Source organism: Myiozetetes cayanensis, unplaced genomic scaffold (genome assembly GCF_022539395.1).
Source record: "Myiozetetes cayanensis isolate MyiCay16 unplaced genomic scaffold, myiCay2020 scf3, whole genome shotgun sequence".
Classification (NCBI taxonomy): Eukaryota; Metazoa; Chordata; class Aves; order Passeriformes; family Tyrannidae; genus Myiozetetes; species Myiozetetes cayanensis.
The window spans coordinates 34,202,685-34,228,408 of record NW_026087521.1 but is presented as its reverse complement, the minus strand read 5'-3'; the positions used below and the strand labels follow the sequence as shown (position 1 = coordinate 34,228,408).

Sequence of the window (25,724 nt, the reverse complement as noted above, 5' to 3'; positions counted from 1 at the left end):
ACCTGTCTGTTTCATGTAAATGTGATGCTTTTTTCCTCCATTCTTTGTTCTTATCCTGTTTCTGAGCTTCGTTACTGTCTTTTTCCCAGTAGCTTCTAAATTTTCCCTTTTTTTACTGACCTAGTTTGAGTCTTCTTTTCTAGAAGGTCCTAAATCCCCAACATGCTATTCCCTCCCCTTACAGCCCAGTTTTTTCTTCTGTCTTTTGCCAAGTAAAGCTTAGGTAATTTCCCAACACATTTCTCTCACACTGTTGATTTCCCTCTGTTAAAGGCCTTTTGCGGTTTTCATGGGTGTCCTTTAGCCCTCTCTACTGTCCCTGTCTCTTAGTGAACCATTCCCAAGTTTCTTGTACTGCAGCTGCTTTTCAGATCAATAACCCTCTCCCCTTAGTTCTTCCCCTTCTTGCCCCAAAGTCCTTTTCTTCCCTCCTCCTGGCTCTTCTCTTGATTCCATGTGCCAGATCTGTCAGGTATTGAAGATGCGTACAGAACATGAATTTTCAGTATAAAGCCTGCAGAATTTTCGGGTTGGGGAGGGCAGGGAGGTGGGTCAAAACAGTATGGCTTTCCCTAATGACGCTCTCAGACACGGATGACCTGTTTTAGCTAAAATAACTAAGAAGTACAGCCTGAGAGCAGTAACTATCGTAAGAAAAAAAATCACACCAAATACTTGAACTGTGCACAAGTTGTAAGTTGCAAGCAAATAAAACCAGGATGTTTTAATAAGAAAAGTATGATTTCCACGGTTCCCAAGTACATTTGCCCTGTATAATTTTTTTTACTTTCTTTTCTCTGCCCGGGTGTGATTTGCTGCTGCAGTTTGATAACCATGTTGCTAGTAAGTGATTACCAAAGGGAGGAGTTGTCGTGTTTTACAAGGATTTCATAAATCTTACAGGTATTTCTTTCTTTAAAAACTTCTTGATAATGCCTAAAGAAAAATAAATGGAGTATTACTGATCATAGAATCATAGAATCGACATAGAAAAGACCTCTGAGATCATCCCTTGATCCAGCACCGCCGTGGTTACTAGACCATGGCACTCAGTGCCACATCCACTCTCATCTTAAAGACCTCTAGGGACAGTGAATCCACCACCTCCCTGGGCAGCCCATTCCAATGTCTGATTACTCTCTCTGTAAAAAATTTCTTCCTAATATCCAACCTAAACTTCCCCTGGCAGAGTTTAAGACCTCTTGTCCTGCTGCTGATTGCCTGGGAGAAGAGCCCAATCTCCACCTGGCTACAACCTCCTTTCAGGTAGTTGTAGAGAGTGATGAGGTCTCCCCTGAGCCTCCTCTTTTCCAGGCTAAACAACCCCAGCTCCCTCAGCCTCTCCTCACAGGGCTTGTGCTCCAGTCCCTTCACCAGCCTGGTTGCTCTTCTCTGGACCTGTTCCAGCACCTCAATGTCCTTCCTGAACTGAGGGGCTCAGAACTGGACACAGCACTGCAGGTGTGGCCTCACCAGTGCTGAGTACAGGGGAAGAATCACTTCCCTGGTCCTGCTGGCCACACTGTTCCTGATCCAGGCCAGGATGCCATTGGCCTTCTTGGCCACCTGGGCACACTGCTGGCTCATGTTCAGCTTCCTGTCCATCCAGACTCCCAGGTCCCTTCCTTCCTGGCTGCTCTCCAACCACTCTGTCCATATAATTTATAAATTACTCTAACAGGTCCCATTAATACTTCTCTCAAGAGCTTTTGAAACTATGACCTCATTAAAAGCAGCTTAATAAACATCACTTTGCATGCGAGAAAAAACTGTAAAGGTGAAATGAGATGTCCGTGAAACAGAAAACTAAAGGTGCAATTTAATTGTCATGAATAACTAGAAAGGGGGAGGGAGATACTATCTTCCAAGTTCCACTTCATGTATGAAAATTCTGTTTTTCTCACTGGGTACCGAAAGTAATGGATAGATTTGTCTTCAAAGACTTGTCAGGAAAGTGAAAGCTATACTTGTATACGGTTAGTCTAAATAGTGTACAATTATAAGAAATCAATCTCAAATATCTAATGTATTTTATGATGGGCATTCATTAAAGGAGAGCCTTTTTAGATGCTAATTCAAGGGCTTGGATCCTCAAGACTGCCCTGGAAGCAGCCTCTACCTATTTAAAATACACTATTGGGATTTTTTTATAAGTAATTGAAGACAAAGGATGGAAGGAGGAGGTTGTTTTAGTAATTTCTCCTGTCTACCATCCACACTTAAAGCAGGCAGAGGGAAGGAGCAAATAACCCTCATAGATTATTAGTAAAAGATAGGAAAAAAGGATTTGTCAAATCCTTCCACTTTGCATGAAGGCTATCCAGATATACCATGAAATGCAGTATGAAGGAGAATTGCCGTCTCTACTACATGCTCATTCCTCTGGTCAGCTGGAAATGGGTCAGTAATTTGGTTTATCTGTTACTTAGCATGCTGGTCAACACAGACTAACAAGGATAATAAAGTATTCTGACTTGTGCTGGTCTGAAAAAAAATAAGTAAATAGCTGAAGTACTTAAATTCAGAGTACAGAGGAGAAAGTTTTACAAAGATGGTGATAATTAAGCTTCATGGAGATGAAAGGATCTTTTGCATGTGCCATGCAATTCAATGCAAGAAAAACGCTGTAATCAGAAAAAATCCACTTAAAAAAGTACATCCCCAGATTTGGTTTAGTACCATTGCAGTCATCTGAGAGACTAAGGAATAAGAGACAGATCTCATTTTCTTTATATCAGAGAGAACTTGTGCTGTAACCCCAGAACTTGTCTCTAAAAGGGCCCATCTCTAAGTAAATAACAGCAACAAAAGCACCATGCCTGCCTTCATTCCAGGTACAGGAAAACACTAAATATCTACCAAGGCTTTCCTTTAGGGAGGTGTTTTAAAAAATCTGGAACTGAACTACTCCATCATCTTGATTTTTTTTTTCCTAGATATAAGACACCCAGAGACATCCAAGAATCCCTTAGGCCATTTCCTGGAATCCTTGTACCAGGAATAAACTAAGAGGTTAAATTGGGATGCAGTAGGGTATATTTTTATCCTTTTACTCTAAGGTTAATGGCTCATTAATCATTTTACAGAACATTTGTGCTGAAAAGGGATGGATTTTAAAGTATGAATATTTTTGGGTATTTTGCCCATGAACATGAATCATCTCGATTAATGGTGTTTTAGTGCAAAACTGGTGTGAATGAGATCTGAAGCAGATCCTTGTGAGATTGTACAGTATACGTAGGAGATCTGTACTGCTTGGAGAAGACAGTACTAAGGCCTGTGAGCTGTAAATGTAGGTAGGGGCAAAAATCAACGTCTAAGCTGAATGGGTTTATTTTGAAGTCAACATGGTTACTCAAAAATAATTGCACCAGTGCTACAAATTAGAGCATGATCTTATTACACAGGATTATACTTCCAGTGGTATTGCTCATCAGTACAATGAGTGAAATGTTTTGTTCTCTGTGCATTTGCTGTTTAAACCGCATTCCCCCACAGTAATTTTAAACACCCGTAATAATCTGTCTTTGTATATTTTTCCTAAATGCTTGTTTACACTCTGTTCGTTTAAAGAGATAATTTCATAGCCTATAAAATCAATATTTATCAGAGTGGTTTGGAGAAACAGTACGGATAAAAATTGTTCTGTGTGTTACCTTATGTTCAGCCAAAAATTGTTGGATTTTTCTGTTTTTAAGCAATTAATTGGTGACTTACATACTTCTGTGAGTCCTATGATATTCATTTGTAAGTAAACTGGCCAGAGTATTCTAAGAGCTATTACTGATTGGTCATGTAGTATTTCAGTGTAGATGCTGGAGGACCATAATGAAAAGAAGTTTCTTGCATTCAAGCTGAAACAAAGGCAAGCACCTGACTACAAGTTTCATTTAAATCTTACCTATTTTCTTCTTGGAAGAGGAGAAGAGGGTGGAAGTGATTATATGAAGACTACTTATCTAGACCATGTACTGGTTTCATCTTTAATTGCAATTCTTACACTATCTGAAAAGTCATGGCTCACTGCAGCCCATAAAAGAGTGCCAAGCCCTCCTGAAGAGATAAGTAATGAAGGATATGACAGCTTCCCAAGGTTGCAAGTAAAGCTATGTCAAGCTGAAGTTTCTTCCTTCTTCTTATATGCCTCCAGACATTTCTTCCCTGGCTGATAAAATTGCATTTTTACATGCAGAACCCACACCAGTATAAAAGCACTCTTTCGTGGAAGTGACTCAAATGATGTGGTGACCCAGACCCTCAGGTTACCTGCATGAAATTGGAAGCAGAGTAGGGCTTTGCCAAGAGGTGAAATTGGCTGTAGGGTGTCAGAGGCAATGAGGCTCTGGAGAGAAAAGACAGAGACAACAGGGGAACAGAGGGGATGCTAATGAAAGAGAAAGGGCTTTTTAGGGTAAGGTTTGCTATTGTGTTTACACACAAGCATCTCTAACCCAAATTGTCTCTGAATTACAGGGTCAATTTCCCTTTTTTCTGGTGGATAATCGAGAGGTTATATACATGAAAATATGGTAATATGTGTACACCTTGAGGCAGAGCTTTGGGATGTGTCTTAGGAAGTCCCTGAACACTTTCTTTAAAAACTCCTCATAGAGTTTTTCTTTATGCTTTATTTTATATCCAAAAGCTGGTTTTGATTCAAGTAATGTTGCATGAGTTCTTAATTGAAATCTAAAGTCTTCAAGCAGCTTAAATTAACAACAACAACAAAAAAAAAGATAAGAATTTGAACTGCAGAAACACAGAGCCTGTGGTTTCGTCTCTGTCATTAATATAATTTTGGTGCAACATCTCCAATAGCTGCAAAGAAAATCTAAAACAAACTCTCCCTGTGATTATTCCTGCCATTTGTGCCTCTCCTCAGAGAGGCCACCGGCAACTTACAACTAGGTGTTGTTATTCACATTTAACTTCCTTCTTTGGAGATAAATGCTTAATTCAGGTATTAAATATTCTGGAATCATTTATCTTGATTGCTGAATATGCTCTGCTAGGTAACCCTCTCCATAGAATCTATTAGGTTTTGCATGCACATGAAGCTCCATCTAACCCATAGCTGCAGCAGTGCTGCTGTGTGCTGTCATAAGTGCCTAGGAGGAGAACAAGAAACACTGGTCTGTAGGTCAGCCATCAGGTGCCTTTCATTAAGTTAGCTAGGCCTGGTCCAAGCTTCTTTGACTCAGTCAGAAGACTTTCTTTAATTGTTTTCAGCTGGGATTTAAAATAGGACCCAAAGGCAAGAAACCTAGTTCAAGAAGAGCTCAAAGCTTTGGCCCGGTCCAAGATTTGACATCACTGGCATAAGTAGAACCTGGTGGGATGAGACCTATGACTGGAGTGCCCTGTTGGATGGTTACAGGCTCACAACTTCCTTTTGAGGGGAAGAGGAGGGGCAGGCACTGATCTCTTCTCTAAGGTGACCAGTGAGAGGACCCAAGGGAATGGCCTGAAGCTTGTCAGGGAGGTTTAGGTTGAATGTTAGAAAGAGGTTCTTTACCCAGAGGGTGATCAGGCACTGGCATAGGTTCCCCAGGGAGGTGGTCACAGCACCAAGCCTGACAGAGTTCAAGAAGAATTTGGCCAATACTCTCAGGCACATGGTGTGACTCTTGGGGATGGTCCTGTGCAGGGTTAAGAGTTGGGCTTGATGATCCTTGTGGTCCCTTCCAACTCAGCCTATTCTATGATTCTGTGTCCTACATTTGAAGAGCTTTGCTTAAAGGGAAATAAACAGAAGAGCTGTTTCTTTGCCCACTCCTCATTTCTCACAAAATGGACACACAGTTTACACCAACAAAAATGTCTTCTGCCAGCATAAAAGTCTTCTAGTTTAAGCACTGTTTGCACCAATAAATCAATGTCTTATTTCGTTGCCAGCATATGATTAGGTATTCTTCAGTCGACTCAGTTCTTAAGAGTAGAAAAGACTTGCATTGCAAGGACCTGACTGGTGCAGATCACTTTAAAATTGTGCTGTTTAGGCTTTTTATTTTAGCCAGTTACCACTCAGTTCTCTTCTGTCTAGTAATGAAAAGAGAACATGCCAGGCCCATTTTCTCTTCACCCCATTGCTAAGATATTTCTCTTCCAGTGCTCTAACATGGGAACAGGGTCTATATGCATGAAATCACCAGCTTTGTGATATGTTTTATAGGTTATCTTACTTTGGAACTAGGTCACAGCAAAAGTCTCTACCCTTGAACATACCAGAGAAACTGTTAGAGGAACAGCCACCATACATTTCATTTTATTTACTTTTTGGCTTTCACATAACAGACCAGATTTCAAATGTCAGTATTTGATGTCATAAATCATGGCAAGGCATTGGTGCTTCTGGTCTGTCTCAGTACATCCTGCCATTCTTTAGTTGGATACAGAATGGGGGAGAAAGATCAGCTGCTATGTTTAAACTAGAAAACAGCTGTAAAGAAAAAGCAACCAAGAAAGGTTATGTCCTTTCTGTGCTTCTTTAAAATCTCCCTTGCTGGAGGAATGGCTTTTTTGAGACTTCAGACTTCTGTAAACTGACTCATGGTTAAACCCATCATTTTAAGAACAAGGAAAACTTAAACACTTTGCACTAAGGTTTTTCTTGTGGTTCTCTTCCACCTTCCCCAAGGTGACTGTCTAAGTCTGCTTTTTGTATTTTTTTGTAAAGCACTTTCAATCAAAATTGTTCTGCCATTTCCAGGAATGAATTTAATGAAAGTTGTTTTGCCTATGATGAGAAAGCTGGACAGATTTTGCATTGTGAAGATGTGTCTTTTTGAAGCACTTGAAAACAAATATGCAGTTCAGTAAGTACTGGTTGGGGGAGAGAAAGCCTTTTTCATGAATGTCTCTTCTGCTTATCCCAGTAAAAATCCACCCAAACTTAGCTACATTTGGAAGTCTTTGAAAGGATACCACTCAGTGTGCTCAAGGAGAAGCAGCAGTTTTGTGCCAACTTTTCCAAAAGATTTTATCTATACTGAGTAAAGTCTTTACAAAGTTCCTTTCAGTTCATCTCTTCAGCAATGGAAAATGCAAGAATTAAGGATGCCCACGCAGTATTACTCAAATGCCTTGGAGCATATGTTATGATATAGATTTTAATTGGAATGATTGCATACATTTTCCCTTCATCAGTCACCTGCTGTGTAGTAGTAAGTGATCTGAAAAACAGTCTCATGAGAGAAATGTTCTAAATAAAAGCTTATCTCATCTTAATGTAGATAAGGCAAGTGAAACAAATTTGTTAAATGCCACTTTTCTTGGATAGTTGTAGAGGGAGTTTAGGCTCAGGTGCAGCTACTTCAGGACTGCTCTACAGATGCCTGCGTTTTGGTGCAGTGAACCCTAGTGTAGTTGTCTCAAATCATCCTCTCCAGAAAAATGGGTGCTTTTGACCTTCATTCCTTTGGTCCTCATTTATCTGTACAGTGGGGAAAATGCCATGCTTTTGCTCTAAAGGGTGGTTATAAGACAAAATCATTAATAAGCATGTGTTATAATGGAGTAATCAGAGGCTGCAGCTATGCAATAGCTCTTCCCCACCACATATGCTCAGAGAAGACTGAGAACACTAAGGCATGAGCACAGACAAAAATAAGGAAAAGTGTTGCTACTCATTAAATACTCACTGTCTACCTTCTGCATAGGCTCTTAAATGAGGAAGTATATGTGTTTATTTAATTAAAGAAGGGAGGTGAAAATAAGTACATCCAGGTAATATTCATTCTGAGAATCGTTACATTTGAAGTGCTTTGTGCCCACATGGTGACTGTAATATTTTCCTTTTAATATCATTCTGTTTGTAAACAGATACTTCTGATCTTTATGGATGTACATGTATTTTTATGTTGATTTATATTGATGCTTTGCAGATTTTAATCAACTTCTCATTTGAGTTTTTCACAATTTGCATAAGCACAGTCTTTCTGTTATGGTCAGCTCAGCAGTGTTGTATGGAATAGCCTTCTGAGCACTGTGAACTCTAATTTTTAGGTAGATTTGGGTGGATGTCACTGGTTAAAGAACAAACAAACAAACAAAACCAACAAAAACAATAATAATAACAACCAAAACCCACAAACAAAGAAAACCACAACAACCAACCAACCAACCAACAAAAAAAAAAAAAAAAACAAACAAAAAAAAAAAAAAAAAACAGAGCAGACCAAAGAGAAACACAGATGAAAACAGCTTTTCACAGTTTCTCCTTTACACAAATTCAGTAATTACTGTATTATAAGTATGAGCACTGGAACATCTTCAAAAATAAAAAAGTCATCAGACAGAGCCATGAGAGAACCTGGAGTCCCTCCGAGCCTGGCAGCAGGAGCTGCTCTGGCAGGAGGTAAATGGCTTGTCCTGCAGCAAAGGAGGAGCCACATGGGAACCTTGCCAAAGGTGACCCTGGCAGCAAGCTGGCAGGCTGTCTGCTGAGGAGGCAGATGATAGAGTGCCCTTCTCATTTCTATGACTCTAACTGTTATGGGCCATCTGGGTCTTCAGAGGTTATTGCTTACTTGTGATCTTGGGAGAAGAAATGTGGGGAATTGGTTTTGCTGGAAATGTATGCTGCAGAGAACAGGGGATGTAGAAACTTCCTTTTATTTAAATGAAATTTCCTTTGACTTTAAATGTGGGAATACTCCCAGTAGTACTGTTTCTGTATTGCTTGGAACAAGCACCGGGAAAGGAAAAACTGGAAATATATAGGGAATGGGTAAGCAATCCTGGATTAATTTTGCAATGAGGGATCAAAAACTTGCTTTTAGAACTGCTGGGTTCTGTGTTTGGATTTGATGGCAATTGACCTAAATTGCTTTCTCTATTTATTCAAAATGTTTTTGCTGAACTGCTGCTCAGGCAATACCAAAGAGGCAAGAGAGGGCAGTTAATAAACCTGTTTCCTGACTCATTCTGCCCGAGTTTCATTTCATGAGTGGTTGACATGGAATGGCAAAATATCCTGTGGAACCCCTGAGAGCTGCAAAACTCTCACTCTGCTCCTCAGTGCATAAACATCAAGGTCAGATTTCAGCCTTGACCTTCTGCATGGTAGCATTTTATACTGTGGCTGTTCCAATGCACCAATTACTTCTAAGATAGCTGTGAAAGAGCACAGATTATCGAAAAGAGACAAAAGTTTGTGGGGGAAAAAAGTGGTGCTGATAGTATACGCTTGTAGGATCAGAAATTCATATTATCTGTTATGTACAACAATGTCGAGTTTAATTTTTCTTTTTCTTCTGGTTCATACTCACCTAACAGGCCTTGCAGAGGAGTGTTTTAGACTAGTCTGAAACTCCTGCCTGTTCAACCAAACAAAGTCAGTTAATGGCAGTGATTGCAGAAGCACACCCAAGGGTTTTGGGTGTGCTTTTCAAGGCAAAGACTGCAGTTAGGTTGTATGCAGAGGTCACTAACACGTGAAAATAATAAGTAACAATGAACATATGAGCTGATATGTCTCAGTACAGAGGACCCCTGAGCAAGGTCTATTCGTGCACTTCGAGTGCACCAAGCAGCCCAACCGTATAGGAAGGGGCTGCACTTGGGTGAGTCATTCTGTTGACAAGCAAGAGTGGTTGTCACAGGCCCAGCATCTCTCCTGTGTGGCTCTGCTGCTTCCTTGGCTTCAGCTCCCACCGCTGTGGCAGGGGGTATCTCACTAACACGGCATTGACATGTCTTTATTTGCCTTAATTGTTCCACATGCTTTAGCTCTCTTATCGAGGTGTCCAAATTATCTATGGTACACCTTTGCTCTGAAGCTTTTGGGATCATCTGAGATGTCTTGTCCTGGTAGAGCCCTGTACAGATGGGAACTGTCAGCTCAGTGCAAAGTTTGGGTGTTTGCAGTGTTTGTTCCCTTCTGTGAAGTGACAGCAGCAAGGCGCTTTGTGCTCTGTAGGCTTTTGAAGAGAATCCAGTCCCACTCTAATTATTACTGTTCCCATTAAATGGAAACTTAGGGTCATTGTGGCAAATAGACATAATTGATGGGTATTGCAGCTTTTTATGTTATCTACATTGTGTACTTACAGGCATGTTTTCATGCTTGGCAGATGTAAAATTTGACACACCAGCTGTGTCTTAGTTTGCAGGCAGAGATGCAGACTGTGTTATCCTTATTTGTTCTGTTTGTTGAGATTAGTCAGGTACAGAATCATGCAAGAGTTGAAGAGTTTTGAAGAAATCAAAGTTCTTATGTACTTTATTTCCTGCCCTATTTGCAAGAAAAAAATAAGTATGAGAAGTTGTTTTGTACATATGTGTCTGTCTATCAGGTTGCCCAGAGAAAGTGTGATGCCCCATCCCTGGAAGTGTTCAAGGCCAGGCTGGATGGGGCTTTGAGCAGTCTGATCTAGTGCAAAGTGTCCCTGCCCATGCCAGGGGGATTTGGAACTAGAAGGTCTTTAAATTCCTTTCCAACCCAAACCATTCTATGATTCAGTGGTTCTTTGATTTTATCTTTGCTTTTTGCATTAGCAAAATTAGGGGTTTGTATTGCAGGGTTTCAGCAGAGGACTTTATGTATTATTTGCACCATTTTGGGTTTCTGTCTCATTTTGGAAGATGGTTTTTAAAGTAATTATTTGTGAGTTCCATCCCTAGAATGAAATGCAGGCAGAATTCCATTGCTGCTGAGCTATGCAAGCATTTCAGAATCCATCTAATGCTATATTAGGAGCCATCCTTCAATAGAAAGGTGATGTTTGAGAGTCATAAAGTTGTACTTACAGGCTCCCAAGCTCTGAAACCATGTGCTGTCATCAGGGGTAGAAATTTGAGTTCTTCATATTTCTGTAAGTGCCACCTGAATTTTCTGTGTAGTATTAATTTTCAAGATAACAAAGGAAGGAAAGTGCAGAGCCTGGGGTTATTTAAAATCCATTCAGACTACCTTCAAAGAGGCAGATTCAGGATCTTCTGTACAGGGTTCATCCACCACGTCCCCTTTTTGTTGTAAATTGTGGAGTAAACAAAATTGCGTTTTAGGTTAACAGGGCACATGAAAAGAAAGGTGTAGATAAATGAAGAGACTTGGATTTAATACAGCTTTTGAGCAGGGAAGAGGCCTACTAAAAATGAAAGGTTTTCTGAGCGTGAAACAGAGTTAGGAGAAAGCAGTGTCCCAAGAACTGGGGAAAGTCTTGTGAACAAAAGGGGTTTAGGTAAGTGTTTGTGGTCTGAACTTGAGAGAAAGTCTGAGAAAGTCCCAAGAGGATTTTGAGTCTATCCACACTGGTGTGAGCATTTTGAAGGCAGGGGTGGTTCTTCAACTGGTTACCAGCATTTCTTAACTGAGAAGGGTGATGGGGCTAAGGTTGCAAAGTACGAAATTGGATAAAGGCAGATCCTAAGCTTTTGATTTGAAGAACTTGGCTGAATTAAAGGCATATAAATGAACTTTGGGAATTAGGCTATAAGAGGAAAATGGAAAGACCCTGTCAGTCTGTTGGCAAGAATATTAAATTGCTTGTGTATAGGAGAGGAGAGAGGCAGCACATTCTTTTAGAGAATAATGTCTCTGTTTTCCATTCTGAGGCTGAGGTCCCTCTGATTTTGCTATCACTCATTGTGCTATCATCCTCTTGGAATTATTCCTGTTTATCATTTTTAAAATTTGATTATTCTAAAGGTAAGAGGGTTTAAAATGCAATTGGTGGCTTTTTTCCTGAGCAACAATTTTATGTGGGTTTTTTTCTGTGAACTCTGTGATCTTTCTTTCAGTTAGTAGCTCAGCAGCTCCAGTGCTGTGCTGTTACTGGCAATAAGGGAAAATGTGCTATTTTATTTTTTTTTCAGTACTATTTTTACCCCTCTAATTCTACTTCAGATGGGTAAAATTAGAACAACTGTTGCTCACTCTACAGCTTGCCTGAAACACACGGTACTCCATAATCAAAGGAACGCAAGGAGCACACATATTTTATGGTAGCTTATAAGTCAGGCCTTGGAGACTGCCACTGACTCTTTCAACAAGAACAATATTTAATTTTTAAACAGCTGTTTTGTTATTAAAGAGAATGCCATCTTTCTCCTTTCTCCCCAGATATTGCCAGCTTACTCCATTTCATAGAATGGTTTGGGTTGGAACAGACCTTAAACACCATTTGTTTCCAACCCTTCTGCCATGGTCAAGGTTGCCACCCACTAGATCATGTTGCCCAGGGCTCCATCTAGCCTGGCTTTGAACACTTCCAGGGATGGGGCATGCACAGCTTCTCTAGGCAACCTCTACCTGTGCCTCACCACCCTCTGGTAAAGAGTTTCTTCCTAACATCTAAACTAAATCTCCTCTCTTTTAGTTTAAAACTGTTCTCCCTAGTCCTATCACTGTCTGCCCATATAAAAAGTCACTCTCCATCTTTTTTATAATCTTGCTTTAACTACTGAAAGGCCGCAATGAGGTCTTCCTAGAGCCTGCTCTTCTCCAGGCTGAACAACCCCAGCTCTCTCAGCCTGTCCTTACGGGAGAAGTGCTCCAGCCCTCTGAGCATCTCCATGGCCCTCCACTTGACCCACTCCAACAGGATCACAGCTTTTAAAAAATCCTTTTTAAAGCTTGCTAGCTGTCATCAGTTCTGTTTTTCCCATAAGTTCTGATATGAATAAAAGGTTACTCTGCTAAATGAAGCATGAACAAAGCCAGGGTGCAAACATCATGCAATATCAGTAGAACAGAATGCCAGAGTTAGTACTGTGCACCAGTGCCCTGTGTGTGCTTAATTTATGACCTTTACAGTCACAAAAGTATGAGGAATCAAATAATATTACTCTGAATGAGTGATAATGGTGCTATCCAGCAGTAGGGCATCTTGAATGTTGTTCCTGTGCCCTTTAAACACTGCAGAAGTCTTATTCCTGCCTCTCTTCTTGCTGCTACTTTTCCTCTTGAAACCATTGACCCATGATCCCAATCTCAATTTCTTAATTAGATCATCTTTAAAAATACATAATTAAATCCTTTCTTTGATAAATGGAGATCAAATTATCTTTGCAGTACAAGGAAAGGATATTACATAAATATGCAACCTCCCATCCCCCCACCCCCTGAAAAATTAGAATTTAAATAACCATCAGTCAGCTCTCTGTAGGAGACTTGGCTAGTCATCTAGTTGCTGTTAAAAATGAGTGAATGAAAATGCCTCTACAAAGGAAATTTAAAATGTTAGCAAGATAATCTAAGTGTTTTAGGATACAGCTGAAGAAGAACAAGGCCAGAAGTGTGGTTTTTTCATCTCTTTTCATCTGAGAGCTGATGGAACCTGGAGAAAGAAGAAGAAAGGTGTTAGTGGATTGAAGCATAAAGAAAGGAGAGAGGTAGAGAAAAGCTTCCCCGCTCCCAGCAGATCTTTCTTTTGCACATGCATTTCTGGTTGTGGCTCTTGTTTTGCTAAGAGATCATGGAAAAGGCAGACAATTGAAAGAGATTGACTATCTATTTCTATGGCAGTCTCAGGGAAATGTGAGAAGGGGATTAGTGGGGCCATGGTATGATAGAGGATTATGAGTCTCACTATTACAGCAGCTGGGACAACTTTAAGTGTATCAGTCTAATAGAGAGAGTGTTTTAATGGACACCAAAGAAAATGTTCTTTCTGGGCTGGTATTCATGTAAAAGAAATAGTCCTTAAGAATACGATAAGCAAACCACACAGAGGATGACAAGATTCATTAAGTGTTGACAGTAATTAATAATCTGTGGGTTAATGAAGAAATGTGGATGTGAACACATGCAGAGTCCCTGTATGTTTTTATGTTGCTCCGCTGTCAGCTGAGAAGTATGAAACTTTGAGGTGAGGAGGGGTGGTTACGCTGCTTATTTTATCAAAAACATTCTGTATTGTGTAGTTACACATCTGTAATACTTTTTGTATTGTGTAGTTACACATCATAAAAGTATATTCAGAATAAAAACCCTTGCCTGTGATTTAAGCTGTCAAATAAAAAAAGTGTGGTGTTTTCTAAGAGAAGAAATGTATTAGCATGCAGAAAGCAATGCTGCTTCCTCTGGGAGGTTTTAATCAGGCCTCTCGTACTGATTGAGATGCAGTGCTCTAAAGTGAGAAAAATTATTAACAAAATCAAAAATGTAGAGTGTCTTTCATGCCAATTTTCATCAGTGTATCTTATGTGATTACATAGTCAATAAATCAACATAGTGTGTAAGTGCTTCAGTCATGGTGTAAATATCTTAATGACTGAAACATCTTCACACATGAATAATTTATACCAGTATGATTCATTTTTCATATCCATGCTTTACTTCAACATGAAAAACTAATCCTTCTCTGTCAGGGAATGTGTGCTTGATTACTGCCCTCTGATTCCTCTTTCCTGTGCTTATTTTCCACAGTTAGACACACTCCATTTCTTCTGTTCTGGTTCCTCTAATGTAGTTATCTTATTTATTCATCCTGTCTGCCTTGGTTTGCCTTCCCACTGCATTTCAACAGGCACCTGGGAAATAACACTAGGGCATAAGCTGATCATGTGTTTCTCAAGTAACTGGAAAAAGGACCAGCATCTTGAAAGATTTACACATTCGCAACAGATCTTTGCATTTAGTTTCTTCTCCTTGAGGCAACCACTGCAGAAAGACCTTAGGATAGTCAGGAACAAGTTGGGCTTTGCCATTTTCTGGATCAATGTGAGTTAAAACCTTTGTCAAGGTACTGATGACAGACACTGTTTGAATCTTTTTCCCGTCTGTTTGTAAATGCGAAACTTTTTTGTAGCTCCAGAAACCACTGGAATGTTCAAGACGCAAATAATTGTTTCTCAGTTCAGGAATGGGAATAGGGAATACTTAAATTCTGCTTGGCTGCACATGCTTATTTGGCTGTATGCAAGTCACTGCATGCATCCTGCCTTACTTAGACACTTAGACCCCTAACCAAGGCATCTAAGACATGAGTTTGATTGTGATAAACTCCTTCTTTAGTTACTAGAGAAAGACAGGTTGCTGCTGAGAGCAGTTGACCCAGCTACTTAGTGCTTGAAGCTCCCAGCAGAAATGCTACAGAGTGGACTCGCTTCTTTTGGCTCAGAATTTAAAGATAAGTTCAGGTTTTTGGAGCTGCCTATTTTGGTATTGTCTGTGAAAGTTCAGCCTTTGAAAAATCAGTCCTAGTTGAGCTTAAAAAATAATCATTCAGATTTAATGGGCACTTTCAAAAGTACTGAATTGCCCCTTGAAACCCTCAGAATTGTAACGTGAAAAAAAAACTCACCAGGAATATAAAAATTAATTCAAGTTGAGGGGGGAAAAGGAGTTCCCCAATAATTAACTGATAGTTTTCTTAAATTGCCTGTTAATTCCATCCAAGCATCTTTTTTCACTTCATTTCTATGTGCAGTTTACCTACATTACTCTCTAATAAGGAAGAGCACCTTAGCTCAGTGTTAATCACTCATTCAATTTCTTGTATCATTATATAGCTTGCTAATTTTGTATGATAGTATTGTTTCACAGTCTCTTCTGTGTCAGTATTACATTTTTGGACTATTTTTTTAGATTTAAGACTGAATGCAGTATCTTACATCTGTCCTCTCCTCCATACTTGGAAGCCCAGCTGCAGTTCTTTTACATTTTCAATCTCAGTGACTTCTGAGACATCACAGTTGAGTGTTGTCTTTGTATCCTCACAGCTGGCTCCAGTACACTGTGAATACGAACTTCTCTTGTTTGCTGGCAGGACATTTGATAACTTTGTTCCAATGTAAGTCTTTGTTTATTCAGTTTTTCCTTATTCTGATTGTAAAGACTTCCAAAGGCTTCTAATACCACTTTATTTGTCTCAGTCTTTTTATGTCCTTAAAGGACACCTCCTCTTACTGAATATTACTCCACTGAGATCAGTTGTTGATCCATGGGTATTGATTAGTAGATCTCAGCCAGTCCCCATAATGTACTTCACCCTGATCACTATCTGCTTTGTTTTGGCATTTAGGAAGAAACCTGCTGTCTCTTTGCTTTGTTCTGTCTAGCACTTGTCTCTCTTGGATATGCTTCCTCATCACAGTCATCGATCGTGAGTGTTGATCCCTCCTGTTTTTCTGCTTTCTTTTTTTCAGTGTTGGTCATTTACTACTTAAGCCCTGTTGCAAGGCAGTATTTTATCAAGTGATAGGATGTTACAAGAATCTTCTGAACTTCCTCACATGTATTTTGCTTTAACTCCTACTACTTCTAGCCATCATGCCTCCTGCACCTTCACCATTTTCTCCTAAATTATCTTTTCTTTTGGTGAGGGATTTCTCCAAGACCTTTTCTTCACCTTCTTCATTTGATTATTATAGCTTCTGTCCACAGCCCTTCATCTTCTTTTGTGAAATTTAGTTCAGCTTCCTTCTCTAACTTATTCAGTTACTCTTTTTTTTTTCAGATAATTTTCTGCTTTTTAAATTAATTCTAGTTTTGCAGCATTCATGTTTTATATTCCACATAATTTTTAGCTTCAGTTGTTCAAGAGAATGATTTGCTAACACATCTTGGTTCCCTCATCTGGTCCATCTCTGATTCTGATACACTCAGAGACTCTCGGACATCCCAGAGTCGCAAACTTCCTCTTGCTTTTATAATTTTCAACATTAAGAGCTGATTAACTGATGCTATTCCAGAATTTCATGAAGTGGCATGGTATCTGGTTAGAGAAATAGAATAGCCATGGAAATTTTATGTGGGGAAAATATGAAAATGGCATGAGTACCACATTGGTATAATAGTGATCTTTTGTTGTCTAATTTTAACAGATTCAGTAGCAACAGCGTCTGGACCACTGCTAGTTGAAGTTGCCAAAACTCCTGGCGCTGCTCTTGGGGTTGCACTAACTACCTCGATGTGCTGCAACAAACAGGTCATTGTCATAGACAAAATCAAATCTGCGAGTATTGCAGACAGGTGAGTGAGACAGAGGGCTGACACTGCAGGTCCATACATCCATTTTATTTCTGTTTGGTCTGGTTTTAAAGCAACCCTTTCCTTTTTTGATAAAAATGACTGAACCAGATGCTCTCAAGGTTACATGTCTTAAAATGAGCACTTTCTCAGATTGTTGTTCCATACTGATGAGTTTAAGACTTCCAGGACATCATTTACTTTAACTGATTCATATAGTATCTAGTGACATAAGCCAGCTTCATGTGCTGTGTGACCCGCAGCTTGCACTGTGCAACACAGGAGTTTAGAGGTCTGCTCTGGCTATTAAACATAATATCGTGGCAGAGATTTCTATTTAAAAAAATAAATAACCCACTGGAATTCTTAAAGTAAGCCCACAGTGTGGAACAGCTGTCAAGGGAAGTAAATTTTGAGGCTCTGCAACCTTGAAGTGTTCTTTTAGAATATATCACTCATTCTTGCAGCACATTGAAATGGAACTCCATATGTCTGGATTTTTTATTGATATTTTAGAATACAAGTGAAGTACTAGGAAGGCTGGCTTACATGCTTTTAAATTCTTTTGCTGTAATTTTTCCACTTCATTTTAACCTTTAAATAAAACCATTTAAACCATTAAAAATATACATAGATATTTTTCCCCAGTGCTCTGAACCTCTGTAACAGAGCCATAGGATCTTTTCTGGGGAGTGTGTGTGCGTGTGTGTGTGTGTGTCTTTTTACATATACAGTATATTCCTGTATACATTATCTCTATCTACAAATTTTTTAAATGTTACGTTTCAGCAGCAAATTCTTCCTGCATGTCCCCAGTCACCCTACCTTGTAACTCCTCTTTGCCAATGGTGCTTTTGGTAGCACCCACTTGTAGCAGTGAGTCTACAGCTCCTCTGTGGGCTTTTCCCTACAGTAGAAACTTTGAGAGTGACGGCCATTGATCCAGGGGTGTTCTCCAGTTCAATGGTGCAGGATGCTTTAATTTTCTCCCTCTGTTTTTTCCCATTTCGCAGGGAGTAACCAATTAAAGGAGCTGTCCACTTGACTGGTACGTCGGGATGCTGACTGCTATGTTTGCATTTCTCAACTCATCCAGTAACCAGTCTCTTGAGTGCAGCAAGATTTAGCAGATAGCCCCCTTCCCACCCTACTCCTCAAGTCACCATGCTAGCCCTGGTTTCATTATTTGTTTGACTACTGCATAAATTCATCATCATTTACAGCTTTTGTACTAATAAATGTTTGAACTATTACTCAAAAAATGATGAACTGGGTGCTTGTGTGAGGGATATGTGACCAAGTTATTTAAGTCTCCTCCTTAAGCTCTTCTCATTTTATCCTGCTGCCATTCACACATATTTTTAAAGTCAGCTACCCCATTCCAGTTTTGTGAGTGATGTCTTGGCATATATTGTATTAACTGAATTGTTTTTAAGGTTTGTACTGATAGATATAAAGTCTGACCAGTGACAGTGCCTACAAAACACAAATGTCTCTCGAAAAAAAAGAACACGTTGATAGTTGTCATGACCAGTTTGAAGGCAGAAAAACTCATTTTGCAAGCAAAGAGCATACCTGATCATACCAAGTTTTTCCCCTTTTATATAGATGTGGTGCATTACACGTAGGAGACCATATTCTGTCCATTGATGGCACCAGCATGGAGTACTGTACGCTGGCAGAAGCAACGCAGTTTTTGGCTAATGCAGCGGATAATGTCAAACTTGAGATCCTTCCTCATCACCAGACACGGCTAGCACTGAAAGGCCCAGAGCACGGTAAGAGAATCTGTAGCACCAAATGCCTCTTTCTCTTTCTTTCCTTTACTTTGCCTGCCCTTGCTGAATGGCCAAGAAAGCTATCGCAGCAGTTATGTCTGTAAATGTTGTTTCAGCTCCCCACATTTTGCTTCTGCAGTATCTGAGCAGGTCTGTTTTCTCGGTCTTACTGTACCCTCTGAGATTCCCATGGCTAGAGAAGGAAATGTTTTGCTAAGAAATGGTCTGCATATTTGTAAATGCACGTAATGCACCTTGTAAATACATAAAGCACCTGTTGACTCTACTGTTGCAATTGTTGGGAGGGCTACAAGGTAATTCAGTAAATGAATCTCTAAACTGCTTCTTAAATTTAGAGTGGGGAAGAAGAACCATAGCCAACTTATTTTCAGCATATTGACTTCATAGCCTGTTATGATCACTTCATTAATAACGCCTGTTCTCACCTAAAATACTTAACCCTCCCCCCCATATTTTCTCTTTTTAATGACATTATTGTTTATTGCCATCATCTTTTAAAGTACTTCTGAGATTGCTTCTTGGATTCATTGTCAGTGCTTATGGAAATGGTTTGTTTGGAAACAGTTCCCTAGATCCCAGATGTTTTTCAATGATATTTATTTCATAACAAACATTCTTGAATAGAATGGCTTCCCATTTTCAAATCAAATATATATGTAAAATGTGTGTGTATTTGAAGATGGAGGCTGCCTGTCTTGTCTTCTGACTCATCCTGAGAAAGTGGCTAATTCATAGTATCTATAAATTCAGTCTAAAATAGTGCACGTTGATGAACATCAAAGAAGTAGGGTTATCAAATATGCAGAAGAAGGGTTATCAAATACACAGAGAATAGATAACTGTGTTGCAGCATGAACCAGTGGCACTGTTTTCTGTGATACTGTACTTCTACCACTTTTAGACTAAGACAAAATTTCTGAGGCCTAGAAATGTCAGTGATGGTAAACGTTCTTGAAAATCTATCTAAGATCCAGGTTGTCCCTTGATAAGTGATGCTCTAGTCAGCTTCTTGAGAGTGGTGAACACTAGTTTCTCGCAGACCAGGATGAACAAAAAGTAACCCTTGTAATTCCATCTTCTTCTATTATTCAACTCTTTCCCTTTTCTACTTAAAGCTGTTAGAAGGGCAAGGGAGCAGAGGATGATACTGCATAGGCAAAATGAGATGGAGACCAGATTTAAAACTGATTGATGCTTTTCATGTGCTAGGCACCTTGTCCCAGTGTAGATGCTTAGAAACAGCAATACTCTTGCTATGCCAGAGTTAAGAACTGGTTTATAGAAAATCATGCCAAGGTGATCTGCAAAAGATACATAAGAGCATCTTTTTGAAAAATATCCCTAAGGTAATAAATCTGCTTTCTTAAGTAAGGCAGAATAACTGGGATGTTTACAGCCCTTCCCAGCCCTTCCGCAGGTGGTGCTACTCCAATATGATGACCAATTCAAGATACAACATGCTTTATGGAAGCAAGTACCCTCTTGGAAACAACCTTTCATCAGGTGTGGTGTGGCCTAGAGGCTGCAGAGAGTAAAAATCTCCCTTTATGTGTCTGGATAAGCTGAGTCATTAGGGCTGCATCTGTTGAGCTCAGTTACTGGTCTTGTGGGAACATGTTAAGAATTTAAAATGGACGGGAAAGTCAGTATATAAAATAAATTGAAATTTTAGCCCTAAAATAAAATAACAGCACTATCAAAGATCTGATTTTTTTTCATGTTTTTTTTTCCTTTATACTGTGCTGCTGACATTCATTTCTCTTGCTGCCCCATTAGTTTTATGTTTAGTGTATGCAGCTCTGGGTTGAAATAGCTCAAATTACCACTAAATTACTATGGTTACACACAATAGGATTTTCTTTTACAGAACTTTTGTTGAATTGGGATTATCCTTCTACAAGCTGAGCAAACTGAATATGTGTACCTTCCCACTTTGTAGGACATTTTTATCTCTACTCTCAGCAGGAAAATAAAACATTTTTTAAAAGTCTCAAAGACTACCAGATAATTTCCTGCTGGAAGCAGTCTTTTTAATTAAACAAGGCTTACAGCAGCTTGAAAATAATGAAAATCCACCTGACCACATTGTTCGTATCAGATTTTAATTTTTGCACCATAGTTAAAGTTCAGAAATTTCTCTGTCTGTGCGTGTAATCAAAGAAATGGTTTCATCTGAGAAGACATGATGAGTCTGTAAGATACATATGGCCATATCAGGCTGCTGCTGCTGTTTCTGGGACTCTTCTGGCTTATGTGAGATCTTCCAAAGTCCCTGAGGGTAGTGGTGCCAGTGGGCTCCGGGGGCACAGGCTGGCCTGGTGCCAGTGTCGCACCCCTCCCTCACTTTGGACATCTGTTATTGGGGAAAAGACATAATTATTTTGGTTGAAACATATGCCAGGGCACAGCAGGGTGCTCTCAGGGAGGGACACAGCTCCGGGAAATCCAACCAAGGGCACAGGGTCAGACCTGGCATTTCCAGGACCTCAGGGTCCCCACCACCCCACCAGGCTGCAGGGACACAATGGGCCCCTGTGCTCCCCTTTTCCTCTCCCTTCCCTTGTGTGCACTTCACACTGTAGTGACAGGCATTGCTTTTGAGTCAGGGGAGGGTTAGTGTCATCAGGCAATTAGCAGACCATTACTCATGTAATATGAAAGGAAACAAAAGGATGTTTTCCTTCTGGCAGGGCACAGTGCTTGCTGTGGTGCCTACCCTCTTTGCCCTTACTTTGTCTCATGGAGTAAGATGTGAACACAAGGTGTGGGTCCAGCTTAAACACTCATGGTTTTGGGCTACTATTAAAATCGAGCATGGGGACATATGTGTCTGCAGCCTTATAGGTATAGCAGATAGCAGAGAGACAGGTAATATAGCTCATGGGCCAAAGATGCCACCTTCTCTTTCATAGAAACTGAAAAAGGGCAGGTTTAGATTAGATATTAGAAAGAAATTATTTACTGTAAGGGTGATGAGGCACTGGAACAGGTTGGCCAGGGAAGCTGCGGATGACCCGTTCCTGGAAGTGTTCAAGGCCAGGTTGGATGGGACTTTGAGCAACCTGGTCTAGTGAGAGGTGTCTCTGCCTACAGCACTGAGTTTGGAAACTAGATGATACTTAATATCCCTTCCAACCCAAACTGTTCTTTGATTCTGTAGTATGGGTGAATCCCTTGGTGTTTTAAGACAAAAATTCAGTTTAAACTGTTCCTTTATGGTTCAACAAGGATAGGGACATGCTGAATTTAATGATGTCATACTGTATTTAATCAAGGGTGACTTCGATCACTTTCCTTTAAGATTTGACACATCAACTGAAATGTTTCCCATTCTCTTGGTAAATACTGGTCTTCACTTTTGATGTATCCTAGATTCCACATACATATAATCAGCAATCAAATATAGTCTCAGATTTCATCCAGTGAAGGACCATTTCAAAGTTTTGAAGATCAAGTTTAAAAAAACCCAACACATTAAATTGCACTTCCAGCTAATCAATAAGACCTTTTGTTTTTACTAACCAGATTTCAGGATAGAGTTTTCCAGCTGCTGGCCTGGTGAAGTCATTTACTACACAGAATAGCATAATATCAACAATAGATGGTGGCAAAATTAAAATGTCAATACTGTAAATTGAAATGGCAAGTAAGCATCTTCATTCTAGGCAGTGCTATGTATAGTACCTGGTTGGTCTTTTTAAAGTAGATGAATGTAAGTAGAGACTTACTAACCTTCAGTTAGTGGTCCTATATAGTAACTTAGCATTTTCCAAGAAAGTTTACAATCTCAGCTCCTATGCCAGAGTGAGATTAGAAATTGATTCAGTAGTCATCTTTTTTAAAAGAAATGCAAAAAGGCAAAAACCCACACACAATAAGAAGCATTTTTTCTGAGAAAAAATATTGTTTCTACTCCTCAAGTTATCAAGCCCCTGATAAGAAGACAAGACCAGGTTACATTTTATTTTATTTTCAATTTATTTTCAATTTATTTTCAATTTGTTTTCTTTCTTTTGCTTCTGTTTTTTTGTCTGTGCAATTCAGTTACTTTTACCTCTTCTCTGGTCCTTTTGTTTTCTGATTTTCCATCATCCCTTCATGCGTGCAGTGAAGGTTCAAAGAAGCAACAGGCAACTTACCTGGGATTCGTGTGCCAACAGCCACAGCAGCCTCCTCACCTACCAGCATTATAACACCTACCACCCTGACCATTGCAGGATGCCAGCCTTGAAATTCCAGAAAGCGCCTCCTCAAAAAAGCCTTCGTAATGTTCCACGCTTTTTCCTGCTGACATACTCTTTCCTCCTCTACTTCTTCCTCCTCCTCCCTCCTCTCTTCTTTCACTCATACTTTTCCCATTTCAGGCTCTAAAATCTTTTTAGTTTTATAGATGCTACACTTTTTCATAGTCATGCCAAGGTTATTTCTGACATTTTGCACCTTTTCCTTTCTGTAACAAAGCAGGTTTTGTAGACAGGAAAAGGCTTGAAAATTCTGAATGAATCAGCTCTTCTGCTATATATGAGTAGACCATTAGATTTGAGTAGTGTATATAAAGCATGATTTTTGAATGCAAAGCACTGCTTACAAATATTTTGTCAGAAATTATGTACCACAGAAAGGCATTTCTAAAATCAATGTATCTAGAGGTAGTAATCTGCATTGGTTTGTGGATATGTGTTGAAAAATGTAATTTAACGTGCTTCACTTAAAATAAGCTGTATACTATGAATGTACCTTTTGTATTTACATTATCTTTGTTAGCTTCCAGTGAGTATTTTCATGAGATGCTGGCTGTAATTTTTTTTTAGGGTCACCTGTGTGGTTTAATGTCTTTGTTACTGGAAATGCACAAACCATTCCTGTGTAACCTACACAACATCTACATACAATGTTTGATTCACTGATGAGTTATAGGCATGTGCTGCACTCTTCCCAGAAGACTGAGTGCTGTATGCCAAGTGTTTGATTTCTTACAGCAGCTCTGGTGTCTTCATCCTTCTCTCCTACCTCCATGAGTGCATACAGCCTGAGTTCCCTGAACATGGGGACCTTACCTCGCAGCCTCTACTCCACCAGCCCACGTGGGACAATGATGAGGCGGAGGATGAAAAAGAAGGACTTCAAAAGCTCCTGTAGGTGGTAACAACATTTGCTCAAAATGTGCAGTGAATGGGTGGAGGAGGGGGAAGATACAGAAGAAAAGGTACACAGTACCTTAATTTATATATATATATATACATATATATATTCTAGACAGGAGACAGAACAACTGGAGTTTCTGTTGGATGTAGGGAAACATCAGTATAAAAATATTTGTCCAATGCTAAAAGGAGATGAGCAGATATCATGCAGCAATAACTATCTCGTCTGAAATATATGAAGGAATGTTTTCTTCAGACAGTTCTGGAAGAGTTTGTTGTACTGTTACCGAATTGATTTTCAGATTCCTTTTTCAACTCTTCCAGTTTCCATTAGGGAATAGAATTCAAAGCTGAATAGTCAGAAACATAATTGCTGGTAAACTCAACCAGCTATCACATTATGGAAGACAAAGAGCTTGCCACAGCACCTCCTAGGTAGTTCTAATGATTAAAACTACACAATAACCTGTACAGTTATTTTTGTGAGGAAGAGCAACAAGTAACAGTAACGACTAAATAGCCTTGTTTGACTAATCTCTGGGCTTCAAAGCATGGATTTCCTATGAGTCAGTGATTCCCCAAGGCAGGGTAGATAGACTTCAGACTGTTCCAGTTTGTATATTACTGAGTATTCACAGGGCAGGAGAGAATATGGCTGTGTCAGCATTTTGTCTCCTAGACTCCATGTATGTACCACCTCTCCTTTTGGCTTGTCCGTCTTTGTGTGATCCTCAGCAGTTCAGTTCCTCCAGAGCAGGGTGAGAACTGCCCTGTAAATCGTCTACTCTGGTTAACAATGCTCAGAGGTCCACTCTGGAAGAACTGAGGTGCTGAACATTTACAGCACTGCTGCCCTATTTTAAAGATTCCCCATGTCATAGCAAAATCTGAGCAAATCAGCAGCCTCTAACTAAAGCCAGTCACTAAGGAACTGTGAGGGCACGTTAGAGAGGAACTGAGGTTTTGCTTTCTTGCAGTTTTTGTTGTTTGCTTGTTCTTATTTCTTTCATAAAGCAAATATTTTTGCATAACATCTGCCTGTAAGTGCATTTTTTGGTTTTAATCTGATTAGCCATTTTTCACAGCTCATCTATTGACATGTTAGCTTGTAATGCATTCTTTTGGGTCATGGGGAGATACTGTGTCTGTCGTTGCTTTGGTAATAGTACGGGTCCAGGTCTTACATGTTCTCATGTGCACATAAGAAACAGTAGTAATATTACATTAGTAGTAATTGATTGAATATCAATTTGAAAATCAGTGCCAAAAATAGTTCTTCTGTTGTGCTATGTTTTAGCTGTTCAACAAAGGGTGAAATCCTGAAAGCTAGCACTGTTATATATCTTGGAGACAACTGTTACTTATTAAGTTTTACAGGTATTTTTCCTTCAGGGAAGCCCTTGCCCTATGGTGTGTTATCTTGCAAAGACTCAAAACAAGACCAGTGACAAGGCATGTAAGAGGGACAGTAATATAAGCACTGCAACCCACATGAAAGATTCTTCAAGTCAGAAGGCCCTGGGTGTGATGATTAAACAAATCTCTAGCGAGGAGAAGCTAGAATGAGACTTTTTTGTGGGTTAGTTTATTATGCATTTGCATTGTGAGGTCTGGATATAGAGCATTACAAAATAGGTCGAACTGGCCCCATCACTGAGTGAGTCTGTGCTTCACTACAAGCAGGGACTTCATCAACAACCCTGAATCAGAACAGGCTTTGGAGGAATTGGCTGGCCTACCAGGCTTGCTTCCTCTTTCTGTGAGCCTGCCTGTAAGTCCACGCAGAGATCTTTACTCTGTTGTTAGACCTATACCCATGCTCATGACAGTAATAACAATAAGCTTAAGAGACCCACACGACTCTGA

General features: G+C 39.7%; 1 protein-coding gene across 11 annotated transcripts in view; it reads left to right on the top strand.

Annotated features, from left to right (window-relative positions):
• Nucleotides 1–25,724, top strand: part of GRIP1 (glutamate receptor interacting protein 1) — a 323,131-nt gene that overhangs the window by 257,896 nt on the left and 39,511 nt on the right. For 8 of the 11 annotated variants that reach the window (XR_007630088.1, XM_050325337.1, XM_050325335.1 and 5 more), the window contains 3 exons: nucleotides 16,771–16,918; nucleotides 18,524–18,693; nucleotides 23,694–23,849. Coding sequence is in view for 10 of the 11 variants with exons in the window: in XM_050325337.1 (XP_050181294.1) it covers nucleotides 16,771–16,918; nucleotides 18,524–18,693; nucleotides 23,694–23,849 (474 nt within the window). In the remaining variant the exon portion in view is untranslated. Of the gene's footprint in view, nucleotides 1–16,770; nucleotides 16,919–18,523; nucleotides 18,694–22,822; nucleotides 22,979–23,693; nucleotides 23,850–25,724 lie in introns of all 11 variants that reach the window. The other 3 variants (XM_050325333.1, XM_050325343.1, XM_050325342.1) reach the window with 2 other exon arrangements.